General features: G+C 34.7%; 1 protein-coding gene across 8 annotated transcripts; it reads right to left on the bottom strand.

Annotated features, from left to right (window-relative positions):
* Window positions 1-322: 322 nt before the first annotated feature.
* On the bottom strand, window positions 323-27052 carry cblc (Cbl proto-oncogene C). 8 transcript variants are annotated; one of them, XM_087286067.1, is made up of 13 exons: window positions 26874-27052; window positions 25795-26653; window positions 17297-17443; window positions 14480-14636; window positions 12718-12839; window positions 9650-9787; window positions 9471-9558; window positions 8915-9046; window positions 8192-8389; window positions 5444-5575; window positions 5150-5205; window positions 2595-2650; window positions 323-745 (listed from the first exon to the last, which is right to left on the bottom strand). In XM_087286067.1, exons 2-13 carry the CDS (start codon window positions 26181-26183, stop codon window positions 585-587), a joined length of 1776 nt encoding a protein of 591 aa, XP_087142193.1. In that variant the 5' UTR covers window positions 26184-26653; window positions 26874-27052; the 3' UTR covers window positions 323-584.
* Between the last annotated feature and the right edge of the window lie 921 nt (window positions 27053-27973).

Here is a 27973-nt window from a genome sequence, read left to right as displayed (position 1 = left end):
AAGTAGCATCATTTTAAACAGCTGGCGTCACTTACTGGTGCAAGTATACTGGATTGTGTGTGTGTGTGTGTGTGTGTGTGTGTGTGTGTGTGTGTGTGTGTGTGTGTGTGTGTGTGTGTGTGTGTGTGTGTGTGTGTGTGTGTATAAACAACCATTTATATAATTTATAAATGGTGTTTACATAAAGAAAAACCAGACATGATTTATAAACCTTGTCTAAACTATTAACAACTTATTCATGTCTGCTGTGAGAAAACCTGTAACACCTCCAAAATGTCACCTTTGTTTTGATCAATTTAAATGACACATTTCTTTAAAAAAATTTTAAAAAGATCTAAAACAAGGCATTTATTTTTTTGACTCAATTATTCTGTGCGGCCTCTATCAAACAATGCTTTTCTCTAAACATTTAGTAGACATGAGGTAGAACTTAAACATGTTAAAAAGTGTTGTCAATGCAAAAATTAACGTAACTAACATTCCTATTTACATGACTGTTCTGAATCTGCAGAAAAATGATACATATGATCCATTTTGGTTGAGCAGATTTAATCATTTTACAGTCCAAAGTCTAAATTTTGTTGTCAGGATGAAGTGTTTTCTTCCATCTCCCCATGACAGTGTCTTCCTGAGAGAGATGTTGTATCCTCCACAATTCTCACACTCACTTCCTCTTTCCTGTCCCTTCTTTTATCTCTCTTCTTCCTTTTTACAGATTCTGAAGGCCCTTCCCAGGGCACCCCACCTAAAGAGGTTGACAATTATGTTTCATTACATACACAGAGCTTTTTGTCTACACCATAAAAAAAAAAATCGTAAAAAAAAAAGATCAAAGACTGGCAGCTACGGCTGCCAAACAAAAACCATAAAATTACGGTAAAATGTCTTTGTTAAAATAAAGTGCAAAAAAAATAAATAAATCTACAGATATTTTCATTAAAATGTTTACAGAAAAACACTGTTATTTTACAGACTTTTCCTAGATTATTACGATCAAATCTGTTCAATAAAGTTACACACTAAGAGTTTTACAATTAAAGAAACACTGTAATTATACAGACTTTTCCTAGATTATTATGATCAAACACCATCAATAAAGTGACTGCACTAAAAGTTCAAGAGAAAACAATGTTATTTAAAAGAATTTTCCCTAAATCATTACGATTAAACAGCTTTAATAAAATGCCAAGACATGCTCATGATCGTAATTGAACAGTTTTATTTTGGATCAAAAAAACTTGGAAAAAACACCAAACGAGATACAACGGATAGGAATTTACTATGGAACTTTAAAATTACAGTTGTTACATTTTATTGAATAGTGTTTATGTAAAACATGTAGAGGTTTAAGTTATATGGAATGATTCAGTTACAGATCCTAAATGAAATGGAACTGTAACGTGAAGGGGACGTTGACAAAGGATCCAAATGCAGGTTTATTACACAGAGATGGTCAGGCAAACAACAGTCAACACAGGGGCGAACAGATGCAACATTATGCTGGGAATCCAGAGTCATGGTCAAATAACAGGCAAATGGTCAGTCCCGGCAGCAAACAACGCAAACAATTAACAAACAAAGCAAGGCAAAAGAAGAGAAACGCGTCAGTGTTCACAGTAACAGTATAACAAGACTAAGCAATAGGTCTATGCTGCTTTTAAAGTGCATCAAATCAGTTCATAATGATCCTCCGACTGTGTGTGTGCAATCAGCAGAATCCGGAACAGCTGCATGTGAGCGCACTTAGTGTGTAACTTTATTGAACGGATTTGATCGTAATAATCTAGGAAAAGTCTGTAAAATAACAGTGTTTTTCTGTAAACATTTTAATGAAAATATCTGTAGATTTATTATTCTTTGCACTTTATTTCAACAAAGAAATTTTACCGTAATTTTATGTTTTTTGTTTGGCAGCCGTATAGCTGCCAGTCATTTGACCTTTTTTTACGATTTTTTAATTTTTTTTACAGAGCAGATAATTACAATTTATTACTTTAATTTACGTAATTTTAAATGTACTTCATTAAAACAGGAAAAAGCAGTGTGTAAATAACACGTCAATTTTATTGTATAAAACAGACCAATTGCTGTAATTTGTCATTACTTATAGTACATAAAATAACAGTCAAGCTGTTAAATTACAGATATTGTTTGTAATTTTTACGGATTTTTTAATATATTTTAAAATAACAGAAAAAAAATACTGTATAAATAATACTGTAATTTCCCTATATAAAAAACAAAAATGTCAGTAATTTGTATTTAATGATAAAGTACCTAAAATTAAAGTTAAACTGTGAATTTAGAGAGATTGTTTGTCATTTTACTAAGTTCTACATATAATTTTAAATGACAAAAAATTACTGTAAAAAATTTAGGGATATTTTCTGTAAAATTAAGTTTTTTTTTTTTTTTTACAGTGTATATATACTGTAGATATAATCACTTCCAGCAGATGTCAGTACAACAGCAGCAAAAGATATATTTGTTTGTCTCAAGCAGAACCTGGCACAAGTATAGTCATGCTAATAAGACTGAAAAATACAGTTTATGATAAGCATAGAGAAATAAATGAATGTGGTTATGATACCCACTGTTTCTAACGCATGGCAGGAAAGGGGGCTGAAAGTCTTCACAATGTTCCTCACTTCTGGATCCAGTTGGAATGGGGACAGTAAATAAATAGAAAAAGCAAAACAGAAAGTGTCATTAATTTGCATACATATTGGCAATGCACCGAACATTTGACAAAGTTCTCTAATAGTATCCGGCTGCAGACAACATGCAGTCTCAGACACATGCACTCAATAGGCGACGTCACTGCGAGGGCATTGAAAGCATGCATGCAGTCTCAGTTTGCATGTGCACCCAATCCTCAGCCAGACAAGTATTAAGACACTGATTCTGAAAGAGATCAAGGGTGTGTTCACACTTTGCAGCTTTGACTCCATTTGTGAATGGCCACAAGAGGTCACTATAGGCATTTTATCTCTCAGCCGGTTAATTCAGGTTAACGGCTTTGAGTCAAAAAGCCGGAACCTGTATAGTCATACCACCAGTGTTGCTAACTTAAGAGACTTTGTCACTATATTTAGGGACTTTTCAGACCACCCTAGCGTAAATTTTTTTAATAAGTGACTAGCAAACAAATATATCTTTAGTGTTACTAGAGATTTTTATAGACTCTCTTGTGTCCATGCTGTACCACTCCCACTCTTCTCAATGAGCTAATGATGTTGTTTGCCTCTCCCCTGCCTCAGAGCACTTAAGGCCTGTTTCCACGGAGTGGTACAATATGGTAACCTTTATCAGGCTTGCATTTCCACTGCTAAAAGTGTACCAATGGTTCTATTTGGTGGGCGTGGTGTAGACAGAAAGTTTCTATCAACGTCATTCTCGTTTTAGAAAATGTCAAAGTAAAGCTGTACGGGTCGTTCACATATAATATGCATACCTGTCAACCCTCCCGTTTTTCCCGGGATTCTCATGTATTTTACAATTCTATCCCGCTATCAGCCCGTAAAGGTATTTTCCAGTATTTCTGCCATATTTTGAGTGTTTCTCTGAAGGGTGGCTAGCTTCACTATACGCAACCCATACCACCGGACCACCAGGGGCCGCCCCTTGCTATTAAATGTGACTCTGTTTTGTGCTTTAGCTTTGTTTAGGCACGAAACACCTTGGAAAAAATATATAAAAATGTGCAATTTCTCTTCTTTTTCATTACAGGTGCTGTCACCCCTCCTATGCAATCCTTAAAACAGTCATATAATGATGCATGACTGTCAGCTGATATGCTCCATAATGATAAAGAGACGCTGTTTCCCAAACGGATTCTGTACACACGATTTGAAGCAGAGCAAAAGTCTATGTTTTGTGAGCATGTTTAAACAGAAATTTAGATTAGATTAGATTCAACTTTATTGTCATTACACATGTACAAGTACAATGCAACGAAATGCAGTTTAGGTCTAACCAGCAGTGCAATAGCAGCAAGTGCAGGATACAGGAATAAGTTATAAAGTGCAGTTATAGAAAAACTATGGTGATATTTACAGATGGTTGTACTATCAAAATTATATACAGCTTGGATAAGCACACATAATTAATAATAATAATAATAATATCTAAATACGTCGATCTTGGTGTTTTTTCTTCTAACAACTAATTTCGTCCTAAATGAGCATAAAAAGTCATCCCTTATGATGGTGGGCATATCCCTTATTTTTACATCCCAATGTTGACAGGTATGATCATATGACAAGCACTTCACACAACAGATGCTTTATACACATAAATACTTGTGTATAAATTTTCTTTACTACCCTTTTTATGAACATGATTTGATTGTAACTGCAGATCGATGATGCAAAATAGCCTACTGTTATGTCTGCGATTACATAAAATAAATAATTGCAACATCTATGAACACATACAGACCCTTACAGTCTCTGATATATTACAAATTACAGAAAAACTACACACAGCATAGATCTTGTGATTACCACTGAGCTGCCATGCCTCCCTATCTAGGAAAAGAGAGGAGGAGGAGGAGGAGTAGTAGCAGCAGCAGCAGTAGTAGTAGTAGTAGTAGTAGTAGTAGTAGTAGTAGTAGTAGTAGTAGTAGTAGTAGTAGTAGTAGTAGTAGTAGGGGTGGAAGAGAGGATTCTTCAAGACGAAGATAACTGAGGTAAGAAACTTTTGTTATTTATAGTGTGTTAGGTCTCATCTGATTGGTAAATCATGTGTTAGCTAATGCAGGACCAACCGTGGTCAATCATAAGAATGTGATCCTCTCGTAATTAATTTATAAATAAGCTTAGTTTAACAGTGAAAATAGTTTAAAATAGTCTACTCTTTAATTTTTGCTCAGGCAGATAAGAATAAGACATTAATTGAAACATTTGAAAATAGTTTTCACTCACAATGCCACAGGCTATTATCCTTTTATAATATCAGTTATTTTTAGTGGATGCATGACCTCATTTCCCATCAAGTTCACACAGATGTCTTAGCAGAGGATATGATGCTAATACATTTATAGATTATTGCCAGATAGTTGTTGGAAAGCTTGATATGGTTGAAAAGAATCTAATTTATGGATAGGATATGAGCTAAAAAAATATTCCTTATTTTGAAAATAGTTTACCTTTTTGAGGAAGGTTTCCTTCGCATGTTTTCTGACCAGGAATTGTTTTTGACTTTCTGAGAGAATAAGGCATCTGATTTAGTTTGAATTCATTTATGGACCACTTAAGGTTATCACTTAACAAAAGAAACAATATTATTCTATTATCAGGTTACCAACTACAAAATGATATCAATAATTACATAACATGGATGAACGGACAGACATCACTGAGTTGTAAAAACTCAAAAATTGAAATTCCACTAATAAGGCATGCATATTTATGGATAGAACCATCAAGATGGACTGACTGACCTGTGCACCCAAGCTAAAGGATCGGTGTGTTTGTGGTTTAGGAGAAGGGCATGGAGAGGATGAATTTCTTTTAGGAGGAAGGGGAGGAGGTGACAGACTGGAACGGGGAATTTGATACTCCTCCTGCGATATCTGTAATAATGAGAGAGAAACATAATTAACCACCCTTTGAGGTAAAGCATCATTAGCATGCACACCACAATTAATGTCCCAACAGTTAGCATTTTACAGTTTCATATTTTAATTATGGTTATAACTTCTATGTAGCAAATACTGCCTAGAAGGAGCATTCAGCGCAGATCTTGCTATATGTGAAAATATGGTTGAAGCTTGAAGGCAGTGAATAATGAGGAAAATGTTATGAATGGAAGTAGGATTCACAACTAATTATCGTAGAAATACGTTTATAAATCTCTAACCAATTTACTACCTATTTATAATGTCTTTAATCACCCATAATCTCTCCATTGCACTGTAGCACAATTATGTAAGTGTGTACCTGTTTGTCTGAATATTTTTTGTTTCAAAAGACTAGGTCAAATCTAGACAATTTGTGTGAATGTGGTTGATGAAACAAACCAAAAAAAATACAAACAATAGACAAGGGGCCTGTTTCAGTAAATCCGAAACAAACTCGGAGTTTTAACTTGAACTCTGAGTTGATTTAACGGTTGAACTCTGAGTTGATCATGCAAAGTTATGGCAAATATGACCATATATTTTTTAAAAATAAGCAACAACACTGCATCAGTAAAACAGAGACAGTTAGCATGGGAATAGACTATTGTTAGACATATTTAATGGGAGACCAACCTTGTTTTAGCCATGGTTTTTGGATGTCAATTTGATTTCTTTTAAACACAAAAAAAGATTGCTGGGTAATCTGTATTTGTATCTGTATTTGCATTTCACAATACAGAAGAAGAGTTAGCATATAGGTTTTTATCTGGTTTTAGCGATGTTAACCCCACTTTGTGGAGCCATATATACTGTATACAGTGTTAATTGTTTACAATGGTAAGACTACTTTACTCACATCAGATTTTATACTTTAAACTGACAACAGTGACTGAAGCATATTGTTGCATTTAAACAGTTGTTTCACTGTTCAAGAGCAAATAAAAAGTAAATTTGTGACAGATATTTTGACAAATAAAGTAGACTTTTATTCTTATGTTTACAGTCTGAAAAAGCCCATTTAGTAACAACTTCATAGCACAGTTTGGCAATATATAATATACAAGCAGCAACACCTGCCAGCCTGCCAAATGTGGGTAGATTTCAGCTGTGGCAGTTTAAGCAGACACACCTACTAGCCACTTCGACTAGTTGAAAAAATGTTTTACTTTGCCAGAGCTGCGTTGTCCCTGAAGACTAGCACTTTAGTTTAAGAGTGTTTGTCAATATGCGCGCAAATGTGATCTTGGAATCGAGAAGCAGCACGATTGATAACTGTTCACGTGAGCAAAAGAAAGCAGGTGAATACCAAATGAGAGGATGATCAGGTGCACAGTGAGACACAGGTGGGACACAGCTGATATGAAGCACACGAGTGCTTAAAAGCTCCCCTTTCCTTGTGCAAGACAACCATGCTTGGAAATGCAAATGGTGCTCGGGCACCCACAATTCGGCTGCTTTCAAGAAATCAATTCTTTGAATAGATTATTAATGGTATTAATGGAACGAGGGATCACCCATTCACTGTCACGCACAGAATGTTTTTAACCTGCTTTCTTTTGCTTACAGTTATTTTTGTTATGATGATTTAGTTATTATCCTTTAAAATAACATTGCATTAACAGCAAAATAACTCCCCATTTATCTGTAGTTAGCTGATGATTTGGGACAATTAGCCTGTACAAACTACTGTGCATAGTTTTAAATAAATTTAAATATATTTTTTAAATGTCAATTGTTTTTTAAGAAATTTTTCGTAGAATAAAAGTGTATGTACACAGCTATATTTAGCCTGTTTTGACACATTTAAAAAATATTAAATGACAAGGAAATAATTAATTTGGTGTGGTCAGAGGAAAAAAAAGGTAAATCCTTAGTGTTGAGCACCAAAAAATCATGGGAAATAAAAAAAGGCATATAAACATAACACAAAATTTAAATCAAGTAATTTTAGCATGCCAAAGTCAAATATCTGCATATAAAATATATTTATTGGGGTTAGTGAAAATGGGGAGTGGTTAGTAGTGTTGGAAAACTACTAGCCACAGTAGCTGGTGATCAAAAAAAGTTAATGTCAAGTCCTGTATACAAGTATACAAAACTGAACACTTATAAAGAATTTGCTTGTTATTTTTATACAATCAGACGAAGACCAGTAAGTAAATATGAAAGATAAATGTAAATATGAAAAAATGTGTTAAAGAAGCGTTTAGGAAGTATTAGCACTAGAAATGTTTACTCAATTACCTACAAACTTTGCTTGGAGTTTAGAATGAACCAAAATTCACAACGCTTTTGTTTGTTTTTGTTTTTTTCACACACTGTTCCATTCTTTCACACGCCTCTCTTATATTCTTAACCACGCCCCTCTTACCGTTAGTTTGCTACAAGGGAATGATAAGCAAAAAGAAAGCCCCAATAAAAAATAAAAAACAGCCTCAATATTCACTATCAGTTAAAAATAAATCAACATACTGAAATAAAAGTGGCAGCACTGTTCGGTTCAGGCAGACTTTAAAATGTGAACAGGCCTAGCAAAGATCTCCTAAATTCACAATAACATATTCATACCTTCTTCATACATGCCAGCTTTTTCATCACTAGCTCAATATCCTCATGATCCTCCTCCTCATCATCATCATCATCTTCATCATCTTCCTCCACCTCTTCTGCCCTTTTGTCTCGAATAGGCAAATAGGGCTCAATGAGGATGGATTCTGTGCCTCTAATGTCACAGCGGCAGTAAGGGCATGTGTGTCCATCTGACTTCTGAAGGTTAGAAAAAATGACAGACAAAATTGAACATACTACTTCAGCAAGGTAATGCACAATACATGAAAAGACACGATGCTCTAGCTAGAATGAGTTACGCAATGTGTTATATTTAAAGATGTAGGACTACAGAAACTCATCACGTCCTCTTTTCTCTAAGGTAAATGTTATCTCAGCATGCAATGAAAGTGTGACTTATACCTGAGAGAAGTGGAAAATCAGTCACACATCAAACAAAGGCAGGAAGCCTAAGCCAAACTGTCAGGTCATGTTGCATGACAGTGTGGTAAACTTTATATTTCATGCATTGCTGTTTTCTGAAATACCTGGCTTTAGGCAAGTGCTCAATTTTTAGTTAATGTTAATGGTTTATTGTATTTGAAAGGGTTCTGTTTATAATGTTTTGCACCAACGAAGTAAAACAAAAAATAGCTGTTCTGAATGTGGGTTTTGGGTGTAACCTCACTATAATTGCTGTGTGAGTGTGAATAGGAGCAATGTAAAGGTTTGCACATGATATACCTGCCAGCCAGTCAAGCAGGGCTGACACAGTAGATGCCCACAGGGCTGAATGCGAGTGTCTTTGTCTCGTTCGGTGCAGATTTTGCAGAGCTGAAACGTGCTACCAATCTCACAATATAATTCATACTGCTCCTGAAAAAAGAATGGAAACAAAGGATTTTTTACATAGAAGTAAAAAGATGCATTTGAAAAGTGGGCCAAAAGTGTTTGTGGCAATCTGTTGATTAAAGAGGGGAGAGGTCAGACAGTTAACTGTGTTTTCAAATTCATTTAATTTCAAATTCATCACAATGAGTTAAAATAAAAAACTTATATTCATATAAAAATACATGAAAATCTGATTTCAGAACTCTCTATTTATCCAAAACTCAGAGGCTTTAAACCAGTCATAAAAATATGCTAAAACATATCTTCATGAACTGGAGTGGTTTAATCGATTTCCTCTGAAGAATGAGTTTAAATGAGAAGAAAGAGTTTAAAACATTAATATTAAAAGATAAAAGACCTAAGCCAATCAGAAGTCATTGTCAACGCTGATTTAATAGTTTTCTATTACCTCTGTGACTTTGACTCGTCCCTTGTGAACTAGACTGCACAGGCTGCTGAGGTCAGGATTCACATCACGACCATCAGGGTATAAGTAGCTGCAAAGACAAATATTTCAGATTGTAACTGACAATTCAGATACAATTACCGTTAGTTTTTTCCTGAAATAATATTAGACTACAAACTCACCAGCCTTCCCTGAAACCTTGTATGAGTGCCTGGTAGAGAGGTGTATTCTGGGGAATGGTCTGCACAATACTTCCATCACTGGTCACATGACCAATGGCCCACTGACCCATCTGTGTGCAACTGAGACGAAAGATGTAGCTGTGGACGTACAGAGAATGCCAGATTGAGTCTAAACCACAATACATAAATGGATTAAAACTAAGGCAAATTAAAACCAACCATTTGACAACTAAAATATGTAATAAGACATCATGCTATTAAATACGCATGCTCATTTACCAGATTTGCTGTTTTACTGTCACAGGACAGTAAACATGACATGCATAAACATGATAGTACATGACAAAAATGAATATAATTAATTTATATAATTACATTTATTTATCTTCCATGTACCTCTTGTTGTAATTTAATGTACTGTTATGTGTATTTATATAGCGCAGTTATTGTGTATGGCCATATACACAAAGTTCTTTACAATCATAAGGGGGTTCTCTCCACACCACCACCAGTGTGCAGCATAATGAGGCGGCAGACACAGGACAACAGCACCAGTGCGCTCCCCACACACCAGCTTTGGTTGTAGTAGAAAAACAGGGGTAGAGCCAATTCAGAGGATAGGGATCATTGGGAGGCCATGATGGGTAAGTGTCGATGGAGTGAATTTGGCCAGGACAACAGGGTTATACCCTTACAGTATACACAGAGTATCAGAACGTCTCATCTAAAAGAGGGCACTTGCTGACCGTATAGTGTCCACTTTACTTTACTGGGGCATTAGGACTCACACAGACCACAGGTTGAGCGTGCCCTGTTGCCCTCACTAACACCACTTCCAACAGCAAACTAGTTTTCTCATGTGGTCTCCCATCCAGGTACTGACCAGGCTTAGCCCTGCTTAGCTTCAGTGGGCTGCAGAGTGATATGGCCATGGCATGTTATAAAATTGCATGTCTTGCTACATTTTGAGCAAAATCTCAAAACTGTCCTTTGTTGAGACCGCCTGAAGCATAGTTCAGTAAATTACAGCTCTTATAATTTAAAATCAAAATAGCAAAAATTATTAATGCTACCTTAGGTCTAATTTTACAAGTGGCTATTTTAGTAAATGCCATGTAAAATGCCATAATATGTGAAAACATATAAACTTGATAAATTTTATCACTAAAATGTCCTCTGGTGTGGCACTATATGCTAATTTTATATGAAAACTTTAATTAGTTGAAGGACCCCATTCAAGATCATGTGACTGAAGCCCACTGTTAAGTCCATGACGTGCACCAGTTAACTTTATTTGGATCAACTTTAAAATTGTTACGTTTTGTTTTTTGTGTGACACCGCTGTTTATTAAATATTTCCAACATGTCTGACAATTCATGGAAATATTATTCATAATTTCATATAAAACAAGGTAACACTTTATTTTGATGGTCCATTTGAGTATTAGTAGACTGTCTGCTTAATATCTGTTGATACTGCCCCTACACTAACCCTAACCCCAACCTAACAGTCTACTTATAATCTACTGAGAAATAGTTGAAATGTAACTTATATTCAACAAACGAACCATCAAAATAAAGTGTGACCTAAAACAAAAAGGGTGCAACAATGAAAATAGATAACTCTCAAACTTTTTGTGTATTATTAGGACTAAAATCTTTCTTAATTTTTGAATGGCTCTATTTTGACAGTCCATGTGCAGAACGCAAAACGCAGGGCGCAAACGCTTTCAGGGCGTGTCGAAATGCATTTTTGCTAATTTAAGGATGGGAAAATCTGCTTTACGCCGTGGCGCATGGTCTAAAAGGGTTGAGTTTATTTTCTTAATGAGTTATAGGTGTGTTTTGAGAATAAATCAATTAGAGTCTCATCTCCAATTCCCTTTAAGAGCCAGCTGCGTCGTGCCATAAGCGCATTCGCTATTTACAGGACGCAAAGTAAGTCTAAGTGGAAAAACTGAGCATTTCACTAGCAAACAGTTAACAGTTAACAGTTTTTTTTTTTAACAGAAAACTGTTAAACAGAGCATCTACTGCGTGAGAATGAGAGATGGATCTACTTTCAATTTCGCTCTTGGATAGGGAAACCTTTATGCACAGACATCAATTAGTCTATAAATAATTAATTGCGTTTGTTAAGCGCAAATATTCGTTTAAAAGCTATTTCTAAATTCAGTTCTAATTTCCAGCAAACGAATAAATGAACAATATTAACGAAGTGTGCTCAAAAACCTGAGTTATATCCTAAAACACATGCTGTGCCCCATATGGTCTAAAACCTGACAGGTGGGCAAATCTAAGCTTGTTTTTAATAAAACAAACATAAATATGGATATAATAAATAATACTGCTAATATTAATAACATACAAAAGCAAATTGTTATGAATGAACTGAAAAAGCCTCCCGAGATGAAGAAGACATAAAAGCAGTGATTTTTCATATTTATGTAAGCTAGAAAATAATATGTTTTATAATATTTCAATCCTTTATATTTATATCCTATATCTATTCTTATTATATCCTATATATATATTCCCTTAATATTTAAATTTTTTCATAAGTAAAGATATTTGCCCATTGCTCTCTTGTGCGTATTAAGCAGTGTGTAAGAGAGGCGCAACTCTGCACCGGATTTTAGATAGTTTTGGTCTAATGAAAAATCTATTTTAGTTTCAAAAACTAAAACGCAAGCAGTGCGCCTCAGAACGCCTTCCTTTTTAGACCAGAACGCCTATGGGCGCATATATGAGCGCTAATGCATTTGCTAGTTAAACAGCGTAGCGCAACGCCTCAAAACGACTCTTGCGCCAAGTTGTAACTACCAAAAGATTACTGCGCCGCGCCTTGCGCCACATTGAGTCGGGTGTATGATAGGGCCCGAAATGTTACACCATGTTATTACAATACAGACAGTTCAGTAAAGAGTACAAAAAAACAGTGAAAGAATTTATACATTTAGTGACCCTTATAATTTCTCAAACATCAGACTTTAAACTACATAAACATAACTATTGCTTCTCGGTCTTTTTGCAAAAATCTAAATTACAACAACCCATATATGTCTCACCTGCCGGGACGATGTCTGTAGTGCTCCAGTCGAGCCTTGACCTGGTCATAGGTGAGAAAAGCCATATATCCAGGATGAGTTACTGCCAAATGGTTCCAGTTCCTTATTAATGTTGACCAAGGCTATAAGGGAAAATCAAACATTACATGCATGAATAAGTCGTTCACAGAAAATGAAAAAAGAGGAATCGATGCATTACTGGCACTTTCCATGAGCACAAGAATATACATATAAGAAATATATTCTGAATGTATTTTATTTGTTTTATATTCTATTCACGTTCCATTAGGCTAATATTCATTCATTCATTTTCTTCAGTTTAGTCCCTAATTTGTTAAGGGTTCGCCACAGCAGAATGATCCACCAATTACTCTAGCATATGTTTTACGCAGTGCATGCCCTTCCAGCTGCAACACATCACTGGTCAAAGCTTCCAACATTGTCAACATTAAATTGAATATTAATATTACATAATACAGAGAGAAATTATTCATCAATAGACTGAAATTACAATGTTTTAGGCAAAACGTCAATAAATTTGTTATAGTGTAAATAAGGAGGTTAAAATGATTAAATATGTAATAATATTTTAAGTTTTTACTGTAATAAATATGAATAGGAGATGTACATTACAGCATTAGGGCAGAGGGATTCAGTTTAATCCTTGAATTTTAATTTGATTAAATGATTATTGATTTAAAACAAAAGCCATTTAAAAAAATGAAAAGTCAGGTTGCGAATGATGAAGTAATGCCTCACATGTTTATTAAAGAGCCCCTATTTTGGGTTTTTGAGAATGACAATGATAGTGTTTAAAACTATTGATTCATTTATAATAGTGTCGACTCCTAGCACTTTAAATGAATCGTCTTGATAATGAGTCTTGAGCCGTTTCGGCATGTTGTGGATACAAGACTTAAGCCCCGCCCGGTTGTTGCATGCCCAAACCTGGGAAAATTGAAATCTGCAGTCCCGCCTACACTGTGGCAGACGCCGGTTGAATTAATGCTGTGCTCAGCTAAATATTACTGGAAGTGTGAGGGAAAGTTAGTGCAATTTTCTCTAACAAAGATGAAACTGTGAAGAGTCAGTGGTTGAGGTTTATTTTTCCAACATTACCTCAGCATTATAGCCCAGCCTTGTGCTGTTTGAGTGCTTCTGAAATCTACATGCTTACAACGGATAACTCATCGGCCGTTTGTTGAAGGAAGGATCAGAAAAGACTACTGCTACAGACTACAGCTGAACGCTGTCGACCAATAGCAACAGGCTGTCATCGGTCCAATTAGCGCAGATTAGCTTCGCGCTAAGGAGGGGTTTGGGAACTAATGAATTTCTGAATGAGACGCTGGAATATTTAGGTAAAAATAAATGCATATTAAAAGACAACAAAAGTGTTTTTGACCTTGCATGCATATTAGACTGTTGTTGGAGACCCATACACCCAAAATATGACCCTATTTCATCCATAATAGGTGCTCTTTGAACAGTTTTTACCTAAATAGTAAAATTTTTAAAAATATAAAAAAGCTTTTAAAATTATCATTTTAGGCTTGTTTATATTTTGCACAATGGCCTATTAGACAACAGTATTGTATAATTTAATTGTTAAATACAGTCAAAAATTCAAACAGTTTAAAATGCCTTTTTGATGGGGTTAAAATTATTTGTCATCATGCAAATTTTATTTTCTACGATTAAAATCAGATCTAATAAGTAACAAAAAAAACTGTATTCATGGAATCTCTCAAACTTATAATACCTGAAAAAGTCTGGTGAAAATATCAAACTCAAAGATGGATATGTGATCGTTACAGGTTAGATCAACTGTGGACTTCAAAGCCATGGCCTCCATTCCCTCTTCAAAGTAATGTACCCTCTTCAGCTGCTGTTTAAAAACATTCCACTGCACTATACACCTAAAAGAGACAGAGATAATCATTGGCCAGAAATACATCTAAAAGGTTTGTCTACAACATACATTTAAGTGACTTCAAATTTCCCTTGATCTACTGACATATTGACGTCATTATAGTTTCTGTGTATTTCAAAACTTCCTGGACACTGCTTCCTAAGAAATTATAGGTGTAGTTGTAACAAGGTGTAGGTTTAGTACAGAGGGCCAAAACCATGAAGGGCCAAAACCAAATATCATTGAAAGCCTTGGTTCAAAGGTAAACATACCAAACTATATTAAATCAAAGTTGCCATGGGTACTTTCCTAATTTATTTAATAATATTTTTAAATAAATAGAAAACATTACTTTAAATCATATTAACTAATGCAGTATAACTTTTAAAAATTATAACTGCGATAAAAACATAAACAATCACATTTATAACACAGTGGAGTTCAATGCTGAATACATTAAACATCGTTCTTCATCAACTTCATTTATCATCCATTTTCAGGTGACAGTGTGTACATTTAAACAAAGCCTGATTAATTTACGCCATTTAATTGAAACATTTATTTTCAGTTAAAAATAAATCATCGAAACATCTCCATCATTCTTCCTTTCTTCTCAGATGGGATGGCCGGCCAAATCAAAAGTTATCACGGGGCAATTTGGCCCTCGGGCCCTATATCACTGGTTTAGTGTCTTGATCACCAGCGATTACAATAGTATCTGGATGCAGCCTTTTTGATGCAAGCTGAGACTGCATCACACAGCGATGCAATGTCAGACACAATGCACTCAAATGGAGCTTGTGACGTCACTGTGATGGATAGGGTTAGGGGTGGGGTTAGGTGAGCCTATTAAAAAGCATTGGATGCAGCCCAGATCTCACTGCACCAGGTCTGCAGCCAGACCCCTCTCAGCAATTCACCAGGTGATCGGCAACTGGTGTGTGTGAAATGGCATGATGGGATTTGTAGTTTGTTATTTTTGATGTATAGTTAACTAGTGATCTGCCTGAAGTCGATCACTGGTGATCGTGACATTTAGGTGTACAAGGTTTTTTTTGTTTTCACTTTTTACAGTTCAGGTTCTGGGTAAATGTCACCCTGGACCACAAAACCAGTATTATGTTGCATGAGTATATTTTCAGGAATTGCCAAAATATGTAGGTCAAAATTTTAAAAATGTCTGCATGCCAAGAAAATTAAATAAAGACGCCCTTTTGTGAAAAATAAAATGTAAATTACTAACTGTAAATGTATCAGAACTTACTGATTAGTAGTGTGTTGCTAAAAGCTTAATTTAGACACCTTTAAAGGCAATTTTCTCAATGTTTTGATTAGTTTGAATTCCAGATTTTCATTAGTTGTATCTTAGACCTTTCCCAATGATTGCTTGATGTATTTGTTGTGGAGTTAATTCAAGCCTTTCTGTGACGATGACTCACACAAAATGTTGTTACAAAGTTCAAGCACAAACACACAGACACACACCAAGCACACGTGTTAAACTTTGCACTGTTTTTGTGACAGTATACACGTTAATCGACACTGCTGTACAGTTGTGCTGATGTACAAAATAAACCTGATTTAACGTCCACAAACGGGGATTGAAGCATCTTCTTTTATAATTGTACTGACACGCGGCTGTGCTGATACTTCAGTAGTAAAGCTGAGGTAAATCGCTGTAATTCATTACAAACGTGTACTGTTTTATGTTTTAAACTTGTAAAACTCATTCTTAATCACATTTGGTGAAGATTGATGATCATAGTGAGCTGAACAGATCTGTTAATCCCAGTTGATTTGCGCTCATCCTGTCTTGCTGATATGATAATACATGTTACTACAGGGACGTGTTAATACGCAGCCGTCAATCAATTTGGTGGGCAGGGAAAACAGCACTTCTACGTCACGTTGCAGTGGGCCTCAAAATGAGAGGGATTTGGATCCTATTATAACATCAGGAAATTTAAAAAAGAGACTTATTGTGTTTCTATCACTCCAACATGACTGTGGACAAATTATACATACACACAGTTCTGTCCAAACAGCTTACAAAAGATGATTTTCATCATAGATGCCGTTTAAAGCATAACAAGGGGAAATCTATTATCTAATCTAACAGAAAATCATTCAAAATACTAAAGTCACTAATTTGTTTAAGAGTTAAATTTTCAACATTAAAAGCTATCAATGCAGAGATCAAGGTCACATGATGCAGTTTGAATGTCTTGGTAAACACCTATAAATCACAAGCTATAGACAACTACCAATTAACAGTTTTTTTATAACACAGTAAAATATGATTTCCTTGTTCACTTCATTTTACTTTCATTTTATTTATTTTTAAACAAGAAAGTTTGATTCAGGTTTTTTACAGAGACCTCAAGTGAAAGATGGTGTAGTGATGTCTATACTGGATGATTTAACACACAAATGTGTGTAAAACTGGGTCTCATTCACTAATAACTGCATAGATGACCTGTATGCAGTGTACATTTGTGCATGTGCAGAATTGTTTTTAAGCTCATTCAAATGTTAATGCACATTGAGTAAATGTATAATAGATGAATGGTAAGTTTTTATAACTTGTATATAAACATTAAAGAAACAAAAAATTCTGTTCATGGCCCCATTAAAGTAAATAATACCCAAGTAAATAATCTTTCATACTTGTGTCCAAAAGTTTTCCTCCAGAATTCTTTGGCCTCTGTCTTTGTAACTCGGTAAGTATCTCCCTGAAATCGTCCTCCAGGAAATATTGTTCGTAGTTCATTCAACATGTGGCTGAAGAGGAGCGACAACTTAGTGAGGTTTCTCCTGAAAAAGACATAAGCACAATAACAAAAAAACATTAAACAACCAAATATTAGTTTTATAATACATTTGTATTCATATAATGAACACAAAAGATACAAGCAGCTACACAAGAGAGCTGTGTGCACTTGAAAAATATGTCAACAACCTATACACAATATATTCCTATATGTACAAACTTGCGCCCAAGAAAGAAACAAAAAAACTGGCACAATGCACTCTAAGTACATGAACAGGAAGTTGTACACACTCAAACATCCTGTCCTGAGTGTTTGTGGTTGACTGACAGCATTTTCCATTACTAATTGATCAAAGAGGTCTTTAACATCAGCATCCTTTGCAAGTTACAGATCAACAGTCTCATCTGTTACAGCTATTCACATAGAAAACTGCACACTATAGACTTTAAATACGCTAATTATTTTAGCTTGGATGTAAATCTCTGTTTAAACTGCTGTTTCTAGCACACCAGCACATGGTTTTTGCTTTGATATACATTATACCACATATATGTGTATTATACTGTATATCTAGTAGTAATACTTATTCATTCCTTTATATTGCTTCTATTCATTTCCTAATTTATTTGTTCATTCATTCAGGATGTTTTCCTTCATTTGGTTAATCTCCATCAGGATTTGTTGTTTATTTGTAAAATTATACACAATGTTAAAGTTCATATAGTGATGAATTTTGTACGCTGTTTGTAATATAATTATTTTTGAAATAATTACAAGAAAATAAATTACACATTAAATACAGTTATAATTATATATATATTGTATTATATGAAAATTCTATATTATTAAATTAAATTAAATTTATTTAAATTTTAAAAAATATTTTTATTTTATTTTTTTATTTAAAAGGGCACAACAGGTGTCACATAATATGCACTCTATTTTTAAAAATGCCATCGTAATTTATATTTGAAGAAAGCACCGCAGCCAAAAATTCAATAACAGATTATACAATCGATTAGTAATTAATATTCATTTCTGCATAACGTGGCCTACTGCAAAAAGCTGCATATGAATGAACTCTGAATGTTAAATTGACCAACTGTGGCTCATGCACAACATGTTTTTCCATTCACACATTATGACCGCCGTGTTTCTACTTTTATCTCCAGTAGCTCAGCCACAAAAGCCTCCTTTCATCTTCTACCTTTTCTCTGAGCATCTTGCAGAAAAAGCACAGCGCTTCTGAGACCTAAATTTTCCTTTGGCCTATTCTGAAATTTTCCACCACACATTTACACTGTCCGTCAACCAAGACAGCCTTGGTTGCCCAAACTAGATCACCAACATGCAGAACTGAACTACATTTGCTCACATGTACTGTAACAGGTTTGTGCGGTAATTCTGTTCCTTACATACACAATTCTGTGCGTTTGTAGTTCCGTTATCATCAAAGCTTCCAAATTTCACCTGTGTTGTCATATAATTTGTGCTATCCTAGCAGACACACAACCTCAAAAGACATTAACATTAGGTTAGATTTAGGTTGTCAGCATCTAAGGACAATGTTTTTTTGACATCTAATACTGACGTGTAATGACGTTGATTTTTGTTGATTTTAGGTTGTGTTTGAAAGTGACCAAAATCTAACACCGAGCAAATATCTTAAACCAACGTCATGTTGATGTCAAATATTGACTTTTATTCATCAGGTATGGCAACCAAATGGCAATCAAATCCAATGCCTGATAGACATCATAGTGGTAACGTCCACCCAACATTAAGCTCTAACATCATCAGACATTAATATTTTGTTGTTTTTAGGTTGCATTGGAATGTAACCAAAATGCAACATCTGTCAGATGCTGAACATTAACATCGGTCTGACATTGGGTTCTGACATCAAGCCGATTTTCATTTCTAAACAAACGTGCAACGTCAGTCTGATGTGATGTTGACGTCTTGTGCCTGCTGGAATTAATGTAACTGAGAAATGGTGCACAATCGCCTCCTAATCACTTCTCATGGTTCAAAACAAGGTCATAAAAAAATGTCTAAATAGGAGGTTTTAGCTGAAATTGCAATTGGCTTGGAATGCTTCTATCGTTTTCTGTTAAGATTTTTTCTGTTATAGATAAATATGGAACAAAATGCATGGAATTTAGTCTGTCTTTAAACTATAGTTAACAGATTTGAAATTAGTTTGTTAGCATGTAAAGAAAATGCTGAAAACAGAGGGGTTTTTTGCTGCAGTTTGCTCTGCATTAGGCATAGGCTGGTATAAAATTCTGATGGTATAATAACCTTGGGTAAAAATATCACTGTTTCACAATATCACAGTATTGTAAATACTGCTCTAAAATAAGTTTTTTGTAAATGTCTGGGTAAAAAAAACAACAGCTCTTTCTCCATTGAACATGGTAGATATTTTAACAATTCAAATGTTTTAAAACAATAAATGTCAGGCTAAATAATTTAAATAAGTCATTGACTTCTGCAGTCTTAATTCGTTTCAAAAACACAGATTTCTTTTCAACTTGAAAATACATCTTTGGATATCTTTCTTTTCCTTCGATATAAAGTAAACCGCTGCACTGTTCAGCTCTAAAGTGTGCAGGATGTTGGTTTATAAGAGATTTTTCAGATGTTTCCTAAATCATGGACTGACTAGTAAGTGATGTGGAGGGTCCTTTTTTTATGGTTGCCCTAAAATAACTCGAGAAAATAGTTGTAAAAAAACAAAACTTACAAATACCTTAGGAACGGTATAAAAGAAGGTTTTAATGCTTTTAAAACCTTGACTTAACAAAACCTTAAACCCTAAAACCGATTATGTCCTATGTCTACTCTGCATAGACTTTTGTTTGGCTGCAATGTGATGTGTTTTGAAAAGTGCTGTACAATGCTTATTAGTGGTTGAAAAAAAACTCATATTTATTTAGTTTTTTATACTCTTTTGTTTTTAATAAGATTAGACTGTTTTTACAGCAGCTTTGGAAAAAAATCTATTTATTAAAGAAAACTTTTAGTTTTATGACCATTTGTTAAAGAATAAAAAAGCTTTTCATGATTGCAGAATATCATGTTTTTCATAAAATTGAGAACTAGGATGTGAACTATTGTATTTATTTAGGGGATATATTAAACAGATTTGTGTGCGCATGTGTTTGTTCGTATATTTGTGCATATATTTGTGTGTATGGGCATGCATGTGAGTGTGTTCGTGTGAGTGTGTTCATTTCAAGAATGGTACACACAGGTATTGCTGGTTTTTCTTCAGATCTTTTATTTCTACACCACATGTCTAGTTGGGACATGCTGTGGGATACACTGAACAAAATGCAGGTCAAGCAGAAAGTAACGGTTCTGTTGTGACTTGTCGCTCATGCTATTCAAGTTCACACAAAAGAGAAGCCAATTTGCTAACAATGTGAACAAGCCACTTGTTATGGCTCATTATGTTACTTGAAGATAAATGTAGAGAATGATGAATGTAATCACCTGGCTCTAGGCATAGAGTGTATGTATCACATTTTCGTTGCGATAATTATGAGTTTACCACAATGTATGGTTTTATCATGAGATATGTTGATGATCAGAGTGAACAATAGTTTTAACACTAATTAATTTGCATAAGGATTATCAAGTTATAATAGGTAACACTTTAGTAAAATGTCTCATTAGAAAATGTTATTAATGCATTAGCTAACATAAACTGTAAGAAATATCTACATTTGTCAGAACTATGAGTAGTCAGTGTGCCAACATACAATATAGTGCAACTGTGCTACGAGGTCTCAAGTACTAGATTGATCTCGTGGACTTATACCAATCCCAACCCACTCTTTCTCTACAACTTCCCTTCCTGTCAATCTTCCTATCACAATAAATGCAAAAACAGCAAAAGTAAATTAAAAAAATATTGATAATAAATTGCAACATCTATTACTGAAGTTATGGTGCTTATGTAAGTTTAAAATACAATTGAACAGATACGACTTTTGATTTTATATATATTTATTGACTAAGAAATTAACATTACCTAAGATCAATAAATGCTAGTTATTTTTATTGTTAACAAATAGTGACTCTGATTGTAAAGTTTTAACAAACAGGCCTATGAAGAAATAAGAATCAATATTTCAGACATGAAGTGGATTATCATCAGATTATCTTCTGAACACATTTATGTTTGACAATAAGCAGTTTATTAAGTCTTCAGTCATTTGTTGCTGTGATGAACACATCTATGAATACAACTGTCTAATATTCTTAAAGATACAATATGTAAGGTATAAAAAAACTAAATATCCAAAAACCACTTGAACATATTTTGCTGACTTATGTATTTACATTATCCTGAATGTTTTGAGGAATGTTCAAATCCACAGAAATAGGCTATTTTAACTAGTGACAGGGACCTTGCCACCATCCTAATGTTACCACACAACAAAGGTGCTTTAATATGTTGTGTGTTTTATTAGACTGCACAGAGCAGCATTATGAAAAAAAACCTAAAATATACTTTGCATGATACAGTATAAAAGCCATGCTTATTGCCTTATGCTACTTTTGTCCCATGTCACGCTTGCCTTTCATCAGCAACTGCTTTAGTGGTCTAAAATCGCTTGACGGCTTTCGCCGGGACACACCAAGTTAATGGCAAAGAGCTAGTGGCGACAAAAGCCAACTGTGTTATCAGATCGCATCGACCGCATTTGGTTCCATCTGTACCAAAATGCTACAGTGAACACAACAAACAGACAAAAACCAACTAAATGAGAGCATATGTTCTGTGTCTAGGTGAGAAGATGTTTCTGTCCTCACACGCATGAGCCAGTAATCTATTTTCTCATTCCACAAAGGCAAACCAGAACATTTGATGCACACATACAAACCATAAACAAAGCAGCATTTAGTACCATTTTCACAGTACTTATTACTCGCCACGGTGGGATTTTCTGATTATCTAATAAGCCATATTGTTTGCATATATTTTGCAAATATTCGAGAAATGCAGCAAAAGTAACACTGACCAATCAGCTTGGTGTGTACTGCCTTAGTGCTTCTTACAACTACAGTACGATCATAAGTTTTCAATACTGTAGCTCATTTATGAACACGATTTCTGTGTCAGGATATAATGAAGACAACTCTCATGATTTCGCACTCAGTCAACTCAGGCCATGTTTACACATTCACGGTTATTTTTATAAACAATTTTCTCCACCCTTTCATTTTTAATAACATTTCCATCCACATGAAAATACTAAAATGCACTATGATGGATGTTAAGGACATGTCGAACCTATAGGTGACAATAGTGACACTTTTATGCTGGGGTCACACCAAATGGGAAATTAATAAGTATTTGCAAAAGTAGATTTCATACAAATCAATGGAAACGTGAGAACAGAGGCGGATTACTGGCCCGCGGGTTTAAGGACACAAATTATACAATGCATTTGGCGCAAATGCTAAAAGCTAGCTCTCTGCAACTATCACATGGTCGCTTCAGTATAGTGATGGGGACCGTCTTTCAGTTGAGACATTAAACCAAAGTCCTGACTCTCTGTGGTCATTAAAAATCCCAGGATGTCCTTTGAAAAAGAGTAGGGGTTTAACCCTGGCACCCTGAATAAACTTGCCCACTGGCCTCTGTCCATCATGGCCTCCATTATAATCCCCATATTATACTTGGCTTTATCACTCTGTCTCCTCTCCACCAATCAGCTGGTGTGCAGTCTGGCGCAATATGGCTGCCGTCGCGTCATCTAGGTGGATGCTGCACCCCCACGCCCCCAAAATGTGTAAAGCAAATTGAGTGTCCAGAAAAGCACTAAATAAGGAGTTATTTTTATCAATATTATTATTAAATGTGTGGAATTTTGCCTTAGTAACTTCTTACGCTTTTGATGTTAACCCAGCTGTCTTGGCCAATCAGAAAGAAGTAGACAGCAGGCACCTGACATCATGAGATGAAAACTCCAGTTATAGTATCCAAAGGTTTTGGAAAATCTTTATCCTGGCCGAAGTTTTTTTTTTAGAAAGTTTTGGTTTCAGTCACCTAACATCGTTTTCGTGTGTACAAACAGTGCAACCGCATAGAAAAAAAAGTGTGTTTTTGAAAATACCGTGTTCGTATGGACAGGGCCATAACCTTTATTTAGTATGATACTGTATATATTTATTTATTTATTCATTATACAGAGACTTGCCTTACTACCCTAACCTGCCTAGGTTACCTTATTAACCTAGTTAAGCCTTTTAATGTCACTTTAAGCTGTATAGAAGTGTCTTGAAAAATAACTAGTACAATATTATTTACTGTCATAATGGCAAAGATAAAATAAATCAGTTATTAGAAATAAGTTATTAAAACTATAAAGTTTAGAAATGTGTTGAAAACATCTGCTCTGTTAAACAGAAATTGGGGAAAAATACACAGGGGGCTATTATTTCAGGAAGTCTAATAATTCTGACTTCAACTGTATGTATTTGAAGAGTATATGAGGAGTATATACTAATAACAAATAAATAATTTTGTGCTTTTTTTTGTGATAATGAAGTAAATAGATTGAACACCGCTCTGCTGAAACACAACATTAAACTGCTGGCCTTCACTGCTGGAGGGAACTTTCCTCCATTTCCATGATAAAGCAACATTAAACACACTGGTCATTAGTAGTCACAGCAGACCAGAAACTTGATCAAGCCTCTCAACAAAGTCTAAACAGGAACAACTCTCTGAAGATTGAAAATAATCCATTTTATTGCAGTCAGTTTCAGTTAGTGAGGTATACTAGGAACTTGGTTTCTTCCCTTGATAAACTGATTATCATGATGCTCTCTTTGAATGCGTGTGAACATGTAGACACTCATATTTACATTCTTTTCAGGGATATTCTAGCAAAACATTGTGATTTTGTGTATGGGTACGAGATAGCATGCAAATCAAAGAATGTAAACATTACTGATGGGGTCATTTTAACTGATTAAAACACACTGGTTAGGTTCAGCGAGTTTAGATTTTGTTTGTTTTATGTCTTCTTGCATTGTGTGACTATAAACTCAGCATCAAATTAACATTTGTGTTTATTCCAGATTGTAAAAAATTAGTAGAATGTTTCAATAAATGTTGTGACTTAAAAATGTATGCTGGTAAAGTCCTTCATTTAATATTCAAATAACTTCTGTGAAAACAAAATGCCACAATATTGGTGGAATAATGTGTCATCGTTATTTAGCGTAACAGATATATATAGGCAACAATGCCACATACATTTTCTGACCCGTACTTATTTTATTTGATATTTCTTAACTGAAAATAGCTTGCAATCTTAAAATACTTCAGTGGCATTGATTGGTGTCAAGATGCACACCAGTAACTTATCGTCTTTATAAATGATGCTTAAATATGAAAGCTTGGCTTAACTTTTTGTGAAAGATTAAATAACATAACAGAATAAGTCGTCATACAACATTTTGTAATATTTTATGATCAAAATACCTTTCTTGATGGGCAAAGCATAAAAATAAAAAAAAATTAAAATGAATCTCAAATTAAAATTTAAAATGACACTGATCTCAAAATAGGGTTTACTTTTGACAATATTTCTTATACGCTAAATTACATTTTTTATATAATTACATAATTATGGTAAAAAATATTTCTGTTTTTTTGCTTAACAAAAATGTGTTGATGATTTGATCATCTACATATCTACATACCTAGCTTTTTAAAGCATCTGTAAAAGCAGTTTTTGGTATTTTGTGTTTAATCCCCCCCCCCCCCCCCCCCCATTTGAAAATGTGTTTTTATTAACATTTTAATAGTTTAAAGTGATATATTGTCTGGTTGGTGTTGTAGAGTATATTGCGCTACAAAAACCTTGCATTTTAACATCACAGTATGTTTTCTGTTATTTAACACACTTATTCCTCTATATATTATTTCTCATACATTTTACTATTTCATACTACTAAAATGTCAATGAAAGTCACTTCGGTTACTTGTAGAGTTTCATTGTCAACAACAAAATTCGACAGTGCAGAGATCGAGGTCCCATAATGCAAATCACAGCCGTAAATAAAAGGAAAAAACTCGAGAATCACAAAATATAAAAATTGTCAAAATACGGAAACTGCTGTCCTAAATTTTGTTCAAATGTGAACACCTGAAGAACATAAAATAATGTGACCAATTCACTCTTTAAAATAAAGCTTTTAAAAGTGGGCTTTCACAGCAACACCACAGAAGAACCACTTCTGGTTCCTCAAAGTATCAGCAGTTCATATTGACTGAACCATTTATTTTATAGGCTTGAAAAATCTAACAAACCTTGTTCACTGTGAAGAATTCTTTGTTTACTTAAATGCTCCATAGTATCTTACCTGTAGTTTGATGTCTCTTCAAACATCTTCTCCTTGCCTTCCTTGAACAGCAGCACAGCTCTGTCTGTCTTGTCCAGTAAGTGTCTAATATGGATCCTCATGTAATCTCCTTCATCCCATCGGGGCACAGCCATGGCGGACCCCCTGTAAGGCGCCCAGACCTCTGTCAGGTGGATAGCCGTCTCCGACAGAAGCTCAGGGAGGTACGGAGGACTGTTTTTGAGGGCCAGCCTGGGATCAACGCTCAGTTTGTGCAGTTTGTCCAGTCTCTTGAGCACTTTCTCCAGAAGTTTACGGTCAGCGCTGGTTGGGGGCTGGGATGGGGTTTCAGAAGTGTCCGAAATTTGACTTCGGCCCGCAGTTCCTGGACGTCTAGCCATTGCCATCATATGAGCAACACGTGGAGCAATTGTCAACTTATATTAAAGATCCTATGTGTGTCGGCATCAACAGTCCTTTGAGATAGTGTTGAAATAACTCACTTCCTTCACAAAATTAAGGTGAAGTCAATGTAGAAGTGGGCTTATATACATGCAACAACTGATAATCAGTGTCAAGTCTGCGATTAATGTCATTTTAGCAACAACAAAAAGGAAACGAGAACAAGTGGTCAAAGTTAGTCTCCATTATTCTGAGAAATTATATTTTTAGGTAACATGATGGATCTGAAAACGACTTTCCCGGTAACTCTTTGACTTTTTATCACTGATGATGGTATTATGATATAAAAACAGCTCAAAAGCTGCTGTAAAGGTGATGATTTCAAAGTGAATAGTCATCTTACCACAGCCATAATCCAGTATAACATCTCGTGCTGATCACGTTAAGTTCCATGGTTCAGAAGATCCTCAAATATTTTCTTCACAAACACAATAAAAAAAAATCTCACTTTTCCAAACTACAGGTGTAAACCTTACAGACACTTTGGTTTCAGATGTCCTAGAATGTGGTATTACTCCATTAGGTTTTAAATTTATATGTCCTTTTGCCATGTCTCATTACTAAGTTGCAAACCTTAAAACTAGACAAAGAAAATATTTCAAATTCTTGAGATATTGCTGTTGTGCTATGAGATTCACCATCCTCCAGCCACTCCAGTCACTCCAGCCATGAAGATATCCAGTGCTCTCGCTCAGCCATTATCGCTCCCATCCATGTGGTATGATTGTACTGTGGTCCTAAATTTGAGACATTCTTACATTGAGGACAGGAACTGAAGACATTCACCTCTTTCTCTCTTTCTCTCTCTCTCTCTCTCTCTCTCTCTCTCTCTCTCTCTCTCTCTCTCTCTCTCTCTCTCTCTCTCTCTCTCTATGATTTCCGGGTAGCTAAAACCAGACAAACAGGTTTGTTTTCTTTTTTGTGTGTGTGCGTATGTGTGTGTCTGTGTGTGTGTGTGTGTGTGTGTGAGAGAGAGAGAGAAAGGGTGGGGGGGGTGGGGGATGGGGGGTTGTGCGCAGTTTAGACCCTGTTGGTGTATAGGACAGACCATGTGTGAATAACTTCCTGAATACAAAACAAAAGACTGTAAAAGAGAGGAGATTTCTTCTTTAGTTTCTTTAGTTTAGGATGGCCTTTAAATTATGTTAACAATAAAATGGATAATATCTTGATTGATGTAATTTTCATGGTATGATGTTAAAAATATTTTAAATTTAATAACACATTTCCTTCATTAAAAATACATTAAAATACATTAAAAATAAATTACATTTTTTATTGTAATTGAAAAAATCAAAATAAAATAAGTGTAAAATAATTGACTAAAACGTAACTGTATGCTCATTATAAAAATGCTCTTGTATTTTTAGAATTATATTATTTTACATATGACATTATATTATTTTTTATATCTCAAAATTAATTTTCATCCAGGATTTTCAAAACAGTGGAACATTTTCAAAGGTTTTTAGTATATTTTTCCAAGTACATTTATAATAATATTTTTTACATGTAATATACATGTATCAATGAATAAATCAATACATAAATTCATGCACAACAAATAATAAGATTATACGCGTTTTGTCTTGTTTTTTAATATTTGGAAATAATGCTGATACTTCAAGATGCCCTCTAGTGGATGACGTGAGTCTCTGCTCTAAAGAATATTTGGCTTTGTAAATGCAACTTTCATAAAACCTCAGCATATCACGATTGCTTAAATTCCCAAAACTTA

This window comes from Danio rerio, chromosome 16 (genome assembly GCF_052040795.2).
Source record: "Danio rerio strain M-AB ecotype USA chromosome 16, GRCz13ab, whole genome shotgun sequence".
Classification (NCBI taxonomy): domain Eukaryota; kingdom Metazoa; phylum Chordata; class Actinopteri; order Cypriniformes; family Danionidae; genus Danio; species Danio rerio.
This window is presented reverse-complemented; position numbering and strand designations above follow the sequence as displayed.